Source organism: Pterocles gutturalis, unplaced genomic scaffold (assembly GCF_000699245.1).
Source record: "Pterocles gutturalis isolate BGI_N339 unplaced genomic scaffold, ASM69924v1 scaffold25611, whole genome shotgun sequence".
In the NCBI taxonomy this organism is placed as follows: domain Eukaryota; kingdom Metazoa; phylum Chordata; class Aves; order Pterocliformes; family Pteroclidae; genus Pterocles; species Pterocles gutturalis.
In genome coordinates this window covers 39,324-49,060 of record NW_010106202.1, presented here as the reverse complement: position 1 = coordinate 49,060, position 9,737 = coordinate 39,324, and the positions used below count along the sequence as shown (strand labels likewise).

At 40.4% G+C, this 9,737-nt stretch overlaps 1 protein-coding gene across 1 annotated transcript in view; it reads left to right on the top strand.

The window, feature by feature from the left end:
* Positions 1 to 155: 155 nt before the first annotated feature.
* The window catches only part of USP4 (ubiquitin specific peptidase 4 (proto-oncogene)), a gene marked incomplete at its 5' end in the record, with an annotated part of 39,611 nt that continues 30,029 nt past the window's right edge, over positions 156 to 9,737 (top strand). The window contains 4 exons of the mRNA XM_010087718.1: positions 156 to 334; positions 3,937 to 4,063; positions 5,235 to 5,380; positions 5,559 to 5,620. Of these exons, the coding sequence (XP_010086020.1) occupies positions 156 to 334; positions 3,937 to 4,063; positions 5,235 to 5,380; positions 5,559 to 5,620 (514 nt within the window). The remainder of the gene's footprint in view (positions 335 to 3,936; positions 4,064 to 5,234; positions 5,381 to 5,558; positions 5,621 to 9,737) is intronic.

Below are 9,737 nucleotides of genomic sequence, written 5' to 3'. Positions count from 1 at the left end.
CCTCGGGCGGGAACTCCCGGCTGCGGGCGGCTCGTGTAGAGCTGCGGTTTTCGCAGCCCTGCGTTCTGGGAGGGTGCAAGGGGCTGTCTCGGCCTTGTAAGCTGGTCCAGGTGGGAGTGTTGGGTCACGGCAGCGTGTGTGTAGTTTCTGAGAAGAAAGGATACTGTGTGATGCTGGGTTTCCTTACATCCGTCTCCTTTTAGATCTAGAAGCTCAGAGTTTAAAAGAACACCTCATTGATGAGCTGGATTATGTATTGGTTCCCACCGAAGCCTGGAGTAAGCTGGTAACGTGGTATGGCTGCATAGACGGACAGCCCCCTATTGTGAGAAAAGTAAGTATGGGTGAAGCAAGTTGTCTTCAGCCTGCTTTCATTATCTGGTCTCTGCCAAACTTAGATTATGTTTATTTTGCTAGATGTGAGTTAAGACAGAATCCTCAGCAGCTCTTTGGAGATAATACCACAAGGGCTTTCTGCCTTGTTGTCTGAAAGAGTCACTTTCCAATGCTACAGTTAAAATGCCTGAATTCTTGGTGCTTCTAAGTTGATGGGTTATATGGGGTGAGAACCATGAACCTTGTTCTGATCGACTTTTTACATTGTGATTGTTTGGACCTGTGCAGTACTCTTATATTGCTTGGAAGAGTTTGTGCTTTGTTGAAAAATGCAAGTTGTTAGTCAAGCTTATTGATCTTCTGGGACAGAATGAGGCATTGGAATAAATTGTCGTGTTAGTACAGATGGCTTAGGGGCTTCCTCTGGAGTTTAAGCTGATTCTTGTTTTCTCTTTCAAAATTCTCCTCTGGAGTTTAAGCTGGTTCTTGTTTTCTCTTTCAAAATTCTGTAATTCTAAAATAATGAGAAGAGACATGTTTGTGGTTTTGTTCTGTGAGTCTTATTTTTTGTTTGGCAAATGCAGTGATGAATGCTTTCTGAGTATATAACCTGTTCTGGAAGGTGAGATTCACAAGTTGCTTTTCTGGAAATCTTATCAGACACTTATTTATGGGTAAAAGGGGTTTTAGTTTTTATTTTAGTTTTAGGTTTTTGTACTGACTAAATTGAGCAGTGATAGTCTGTGGGGTTCATAAAGACTAATCACTACACTGAGTGAATAGTGTAGATATAATGTACAGAATTAATATTGCTTAAGTTTAAGTAGCATTATGTTACGGTAAGAGTTGCTTTGAGATGTGCAAGACCCAGGAAAGTGTGGCACCGAAATGGTAAAAGGAAGTAAGACCCCCTCTCTTGCAGGCCCACTCGTGCTGATCAGTGGTACTGGAATGTTGTCATTCAGTGTGGGCTAGAAATTGTATGTAATGAGAAATTCTGACATCTTCAGAAAGTGTAAATAGTCCTAGGTTCCATCTGCTGAGTAGACAGAACTCCCGTGTAAACCAGAAGTGAGGAAAAGAATTGCAGCATGTAAAGGAGAGAATTTCTTGAACAGAAAATCTGCATAGAGAAGAAAAGCTGGAACTATTACTGATGAGTGCCTCTCTGAGTGAGGAAGCTTTCATTCATGAACTGGCTAACTGCTTTCACAAAGCCTGGCATGTTATTAGACATTCCCTTTTCTGAAAAATTCAGAGTTGGCCAAGAGGTTTGGAAGCTATTGGGGAAACACTTGGGTGATGGCCCTTACTGTAAGAACCTCCTTTTCTTGAGGTATTGGATGTCACTATTCAACACTGTAATTATTGAGGGCTAGAGGTTAGAGCCAGTGCTGTTTTACAAACATAAGATGCCAAGCTATTGTGGCCCAGTTAAGAGTGAACTTTTAAAGTTTTGAATTGCTGTGAGAGTTTTAGTCTTTATTGTTAACCTGGTAACTGAGGTGGATTTTTATAGTTTAAAAAATCTTGAAATGTAGGAGAACAGTAGGTTTGTGGGATGTTGCAACCTCTTACAGAAAAAATGTAAAGTGAAAGGTCAGTGGGGGACGCAAGCTGCATCACTGCACCTGAGTAGAACGTGGTCAGGGTCTGGTTGCAGTGTTCTCCAGATAGCACTGAAAGTAAAGCACTTAAACTTGTCATCCTTGAATGCTTTAATAATTTTCCTAAAGCTGGATCAACTGTAATTCATACATCAAAATACCCATACAAGTAGGCTTTAGGAAGTAATTTTTAGGTGTTATTGTAGTTTTACAGGCTGCTATTTCTCCCATCCTCGTGTGCCTGATAATCAGAGACAAGTGCAGAAGGATTAGATTATGTTTATTTGTGGTTTGGTTTTCTTTTGATAGTCTCAAATCATATTTTCGGGCGGTCTTCTGTGGAGTCCCAATGCAAAGTGTATTAATGTGCAAAACTAGAACAGAGTGCTTCCTCGGTGATTGAATGTGTGTTGTGCTCGGATTGCTGTCCAACGGGATGACCTGAGTTTTACTCTGACAGAACAATCTAGCTGATCAACCACAATTTAAAAGACTTCTGCAGGTGATTAGACTCTTCTTGACATTCATCTGTCCTAATGGACTCGGTGATCTGATCAGAAAGTTCTTCTTGGAAAGAGTTCTTCCATTTCTCAGTATGCTTCTTATTTATTTGTTTCTAACTATAGAATCCTGGAGAACAGGAAGTCCCATTTAATGAGATTCCTTCTGAAAATGGAAAGGAGAGCTTGTGAATTTGTTCCTTTGCATTCTTTAACAAAAAAAAAGTCTGGTTTGCCTGTTAAGAGGCTGTTTAAACAGGTGGTTTTACTTTCTGTTGTAACACCAAAATACTGAAGATCTTTCCAAATGTATTTGTTAAAATTTACCTTTAAAGCACCTTGTGTACGTAATGCAACCCTATAAAAGCTCAGAAGAGGGAAGTGTAACTTAAGCCAAATTCTCATGGTAAGTCTGTGTTATTTTTTCGAAAGCTGGGTAAAGGTTTTTTTCCGTAAAATGATATGCATGTAGATCATGGCAAGTCTGGTGTCAGCAAATAGAGTGGAATAGAATATTTCGGTTGGAAGGGAGCTGCAGTGATCATCTAGGCCTGATGACCACTTCAGGGCTGATTCCAAGTTAAAGCAAATTATTAATGGCATTGTCAAAATACCTCTTAATCTGTTGTTATACCTGCTAGTTCAATGAAATATGACCTCAGTTTCATAGACTATAACTGCAAGGAACTGTGGAGATAGTTGAGGTGTGTTTTGTTGTGGTGTTTGGTTTTCTTTTCTCCAGTTACATCACAGTTGTCTCATAACTGACCTCTGAAATGTGCTTTTCGTTCTGGCATGATGTGTTTTATGATCTGCAGGTGAAGAGTGGCGTCTGGTCTTACAGAGTACCTTTCTAAAAATATGCTGAAAGCTAGTGAGATGGGTAGATGTACCTATTGGATTATTCTCTCCAATGCGAAATCGATTTGAGAATGACTCTGAAATAAAGCAATGTCATCAAAACCAGTTCTGATATATTTGTCTGTTTTTGCAAGGAGAGAGTAATGAGGCAAATTCTGTATACCATGCAGAAAAATAATTAATGCTTTCTCTTACTCTCTTCTAATAGAAAGGATTTTGCTCCAGTGTTCCAGGTTTGTTTCTTTTTTTTATGTAAACCTTAGCCAAAGACTGGAGGCAAAAGATATATATATATATTTTTTTTTTTTAAGAATGCTTTGACTGTGTGATCAAATATTGTTCATGAATAACTAGCTGGCACTCCCAGTTGAGCTGTGATGGTGGACCTTTGGAACTTTGTGCTGTAGAAGGAGAGAACTGGGATTTTTTTATGTTTTAAAAGGAAAACCCCTAAACAAGCTGGCACAGGCTGTGACTGAATTTGGACTTGAGAGCAAGTCATTGTTCAGTTTATGGCTTGACTTGCAAGACTCCTAAAGGCTTAAAATATTTAGAGAAATGTACCTTACAGAGGACTGCTCATATTTTACCTTAGTGTTATTTTGTTTATTGCTTCTGCCTCCTGTTTGCAGGTGGTGGAATATGGTGTGTTTGTGAAGCGCTATAAGGTGGAAGTTTATCTTCTTGAGCTGAAGCTGTGTGAGAGCAGGGATCCTGACAGTGTGATTAGCTGCCACTTTAGCAGAGCAGACACTGTTGGTAAGTAGTTCTCTGATACACGAAGCTGTGCTCTGATGCTACCTCAAGAGATGTTTTGTGCCCTCCAGAACAGGAATGATTTGATAAACTGGAGTGAGTTTAGTGGGTACCAACAGGACACTTGGGGTTGGAGCATGTGATGTGTGAGAAGAGACTGAGGGAGCTGCGCTTAACCTGGAGAAGAGAAGGCTTTGGGGGGACCTCGTAGCACCTGTGAGGTGGTTACTGAGAACATGGAGCCATGTTATTTACTGAGTCACAAAGCAAGAACACAACAAACAGTAGTCATAAATTGAAACAGGGCAGATTCCAACTGAGTATAATAAACTATTTTCCCCATCAGGACAGCTAGACATTGGAACAGGGCCCAGAGGGGCAAGTTCCTTCCTTGCAAGTTTTGAACACCTGATTGGATAAGCCCCAAGCAGCCTGATCTGAATTCCGGGCTGACCCTGCTTTGAGTGGTTGGACTGGGAACCTCCTGAGTTCCTTCGAGCCACAGCGATTCTGTGTGCAACACGGGCAGTTGTGGTTAAGAGCTTTGAGGAGTACATTGCTTATTAACTCGTGTCCTTAAGAACCATCCATGTCTGACATGTAAAGCAGTTCTGTCTCTGGTTCTCCTGCAATTCCTCTTTCCTAGTCTGTGAATATTTTAGACATCTTCTTAATGGCTCTTCCTGCACTTCTGTTCTTCCTGAAATTTGGCCCATCTCTCTCTTTCTCTCTCTCTGTATCATTGCTATATTTTCCTGTGTCAAAATGCTGAATGTCAGCTGTCATATATGTCCATAAAGATGCTTTTTTCTGTTTGCTGATGTATGGCCTGACAATAGTAACTGAAAACACTTCCTTCTTGAACCTGTGTTTTCAGATGATGACTGTTTCACAGAGGTTGGGCTTTGGACAGAAATTTCTCAACGTGTTCTGAACATTATTGATTTGAGGGCTTGTCAAGCAGATACATGACTGAAAACAGAAGTTTTTCATTCTTTCAGAGTAAATGTTAGAAAAGCTCTATGAGCAATTATAACTTCCATGATATGTTTTCTACTCAGAGGATCTTGACGGATCAGTAGTGTAGCTCCTTGCTGAATGTCTGGCTTGTCTGTGTTTTCTCAAAAGCACTTGTGTTTCACAAACTTCGGTGGTTTTTTTTTCTCCTGAACAGGTACCATTGAGAGGGAAATGAGAAAACTGTTTGATATCCCAGATGAGAGAGAAACTCGGTTATATAGCATGTATACGACTAACAATTATGAGCAGCTCAGCAAGCTGGATAGCACTGTGCAAGATGCAGGGCTCTATCAAGGTCAGGTAAGGGGCATAACTTTTTTTTTAAGATTCTCATGTACTGCTTTCTCTAATATGTAAATTTTTTTTGCTTGCTTTTATGTACTTTGAGCAAACATTGAAAATGTGATTTGTTTATGATTTTGCAAAACGTGTAGCAGACTTGCAGTTAACTTTCTTTATTACCTGAACTCTCTTTCAGGTTGTTCTAATAGAAGCGAAAAATGAAGATGGCACATGGCCTGGACAGCATTTCCTGGCAAAGTAAGCAAGTGTGTTCTAAAGGTTGGTGCTATTTTGTCCAGCTTGTTTGCTGGGCTTTAGTGACCACATGTTCTCTGTGAAGGCCTAGTTATCACTGGCTATGGTGGGTTTCTTTGTTTTGGGTGTTTTGAAGAAGGAGAGAAAATCTTGAATGTAAATATTCTTCAGTGGTTCTGCCGCTGGTTTCCTGTCTTAGCAGCACTCTTCAATTTTAAAGCCCATTTCAGATAGGCTGTGTAAGGATTAAATAGCTTAGGTTTCTATAGTGCTTAGGAGACAGAAGTGCTATTTACATTGCGCTAGTCTACGTAAAAAGCTACCTCTCTTCAGTGGAAAAAACCAAAACAAACCAAGCAACCAAACAAAAAACCTCAAAACTGTCTTCTAATATTGTAGAATGAAAAGGATCTTGGAGTGTATTTCCAAAGCTGCCAGTAGTGAATGCTCTCTGGTAGTTCCTCCTCAAAAAGGGTATAGAAATAGCTGAACAACCCCTCCCTGCTCCTAAAGGCAATTATAGAAGCCTGTGAATATCGACACAGATATTCTCTTGCTACTGTCTAATTTAGAGAAGAGATGAGTAAGAGGGGGACTTGATGAGATACAGTATGTGTAGAATGGAAGTTGCTTGCAATGATAAGGGACTGCTTATATCAGGTCATACTACAGAAAGTAAAATTCTGTGATTTTACTAGTCTAATGGCCTACTCGCTTTCCTGTGAGGAGGCCACCAGACTTGATAAAGAAAATGTTTTTCCATACTATATGGTTAACTTACAGAACTTGCTGCCAAATGATCTCATTTGAGATCAAGATCTTACTAGTGTTAAACTTGAAGAATGGATCAAATAGGTCAGTGAAACCTATTTTGAAACAATTCTCTACTTCTGAGATATAATACTGGGCAAATGGATAAAGAGAATGTCCATAGGATTACTATGAACTTTCTGTAAGAGCACCACATGAAAAGCATCTAAACATCCATATCATGTACATAATCAAGTGCTGGTTGTCAGTCAGTATTAGAGAGGCAGCTGTGTGAGACCAGATCGTAACCTTTTGTTTCCACATGAAGCAAAGCTGAAAAGGAGCCCTGTAGCATTCCCAGGCCTCAGTCTTTTTTCAGCAGGTAGTCCGATATGTAAAGACTTTTAATTAAAACTTCTAATGATGGTTAAATGAAAATGGTTCTTGATATGCAGATTAATATTTTCTAATGATGTAGAATAAACATTTGCTCATTATAATATAAAACTTATGAAATTGTTTGACTTGATGCTGATAACGTTGGCTGAAGGCATTGTATTAAGTCATCCAGAAAGGATTATCTGTTTCTATTGTACTTTGTCTTGGCTGATTCCTTGCCCTTATCTCTGTTAGTTAAACTGAACGTGTGTATTCCACAACATGTCTTCCTTATACAGTTGGGTGCATTGGTTTAGCAGGTTCTGCTCTCTGGCTCTTGTGCTGTTACTTAGTCTGGTAGGTTAAATGCATAATAACTGTTCAGAAACACTGTTTGGGAAGACAAAGAGGGGAAGAAGAAGCTGGACTGCCTCTCTTCTTTAGGGTCGGTATTGGTGTGTGCTGGCCAGCGCACAAACTGCTGACCAAATGATAAGGACCTTTTTAAGTGGCCAGGGCAAAGGCTATCTCTCAGGAAAGCAGTGTGCTTTAAGATCTTTGGGTTATAACAACTCCTGCTGGACTAACATTATGCTTCCTTGTGCCACAGGTGGCTGTGTTATGTAAGGGGAGTTGGGTGAAGAGATTGGACTTTAAACTTCTGTGTATGAAATGGAAGGAGGAAAAGGTTGAGAACTCATTCTTCTGTAGACAAATGATAACAAAAGATGATGATGAGCAGCAAGTACTTTCCTATTACGTTCAGTGGTGTTTTATATGATTTTATATATTAAGCTACTAATATTGTACAGCCTTGATAACCCCAAAACCGTGTATGAATCGTATACTGTTGAAAATATGAGGAAGGCTGTACTGGATCTTGACCAGGCGTGTCCAGTAGCTGGCCTCTTAGCGTGGGCAGCAGCAGATGCACGTAGGAGGAGTAAAAAAAGTTCCCTGTAAGAAAAGGGTGTAATTAGCAATGGGTGACACACTGGAAGGAAGGGATGCCATCCAGAGGGACCGTGACAGGCTTGAGAGGTGGGCCTATGCCAACCTCATGAAGTTCAACAAGGCCAAGTGCAAGGTCCTGCATGTGGGTTGGGGCAATCCCAAGCACAAATACAGACTGGGTGGAGAATGGATTGAGAACCGACCTGAGGAAAAAGACTTGGGGGTGTGAGTTGATGAGAAGCTGAACATGACCCGGCAATGTGCACTTGCAGCCCAGAAAGCCAACCATATCCTAGCTAGAGTTAGATTAGATACTAGAAATAATTTGTTTTCCTGTGCGGGTGGTGAGGCAGTGGCCCAGGTTGCCCGGAGAAGCTGTGGATGTCCCATCCCTGGAGGGGTTCACAGCCAGGCTGGATGAGGCTTTGAGCAACCTGGGCTAGTGGGAGGTGTCCCTGCCCATGGCAGGGGGTGGAACTCGATGACCTTTAGGGTCCCTTCCAACCCAAACCATTCTATGATTCTGTGATCTGCTGTGGTATACTGCTGTCTGCTGGTAGCCTGCAGTTCAGACTCTTCCTGAGATGGCTGAGTCTGGATATTTGTGCTGAATATATGTTGACCGTCCAGGGGGACTTCTACTTTTTGGTGCCTCCTCTGTTTCATATCATCGCTCCCTGTCAAATGTGAGTGGGCTCGTGGCAGCCTAGAATGGATCATTTGTATATGTTAAGTTTACTTTCTGCTGTTCTTTCGAGGATTATTTCACAAAGGCTTTTACCTATTTTTAAGGGATTTATATTTTAAAAAGAAATAACAAAGCTTTTTTTGTTACTTCTTATATTCTTAGTGAGTAAGCTAAGTTCAACTTCTCTTTCTTGAATTGTTGGCATTGTGCCATATTAATGCCTTTGTAATTGCTCTGTGCTTTCTTCTCACATCAGTAGTAATCCGTTCTGAAGTTTTATTGGTTTCCTTCCCTTTTTAGCATATCTTCATGTAAATGCATAAATAATAGTCTCTAGTTTGTAATTTAATTTGATCTTTGAATATTCTACAGCTAGTTCTCATGTTTTGTTGACAATCCTTAATTTCTTCCAGACATTCTTTTCTTAAGGGTACCTTCATATTCCATTTAGTTTTGAATACACTGTCTCAATTCCAGCTCCCTGTGAAGTTGAAATCTAGCTAAGCACAGTGCAGAGATTTCTTGCTAGTCTCAGGTTGAGTCTTTTACATAAGTTAATCTTGGAGCAGCAGGGATTTTTTCCCTTGGAGAGCAGGAATTAAGTAAATAAAATAATTAATGAAGCTTTTCTATATAATTTTAAACTTTAGCTGCTTTTCAACCACGTTCTTTCATTTACCAGGTAGCTGAGCAGACAAACTTCAAGTGAAGGTGCACTGTGTTAATGTTACAGAATGGAATTCTGTAGGAAATTAGGTTCTTGTCTATAGGAAATGACAGAAGTGAGAAAATCAGAAGTGAGTTGGAAGCTGCATTGACAGCATGGCCAAGAAGCATAAGTGAGACTGTCACCCTGAAGACCTGTTCTGCTCTTTTGTGAGGCTAAGCAAGTCTGTCATGGTGATAAGCTGTTACACGTTCTAAATAAGCTTACATTTTTAAGTTCTGAAGAATCAAAGTCCCTCTAGTTTTTTTTTGTGAATGCTCTTTGCTGAGGTGTCGTTTGGAAGAATGTTGAGTAACTCCAAATTTTAATCCTATCTGAGGCAAACATTTTGCTCCAGTGTAGTTTCTCAGCTGGAGAAAATACTGTTTATCCGAGACTATGGGGAACTTCATACTTGAAGTTCTTTCTTTGGGCTGCATCACTTTAGTACTACAAGCTTACGGGGGAGTTTTTCTGTATTTAGAACTTTGATGACATGAACAAATGGGATGTAGAGCACTCTGCTGTCAGCAGAGGAATGGTGAGCATCCACATCCCTGTGTGCCAAAAGAGGCCTCGGAAGGCTGGGAGGCTGTGTCATTCACTGCTCGCAGAATATGTGTGTGCAAGGTGACTGTGGGGTG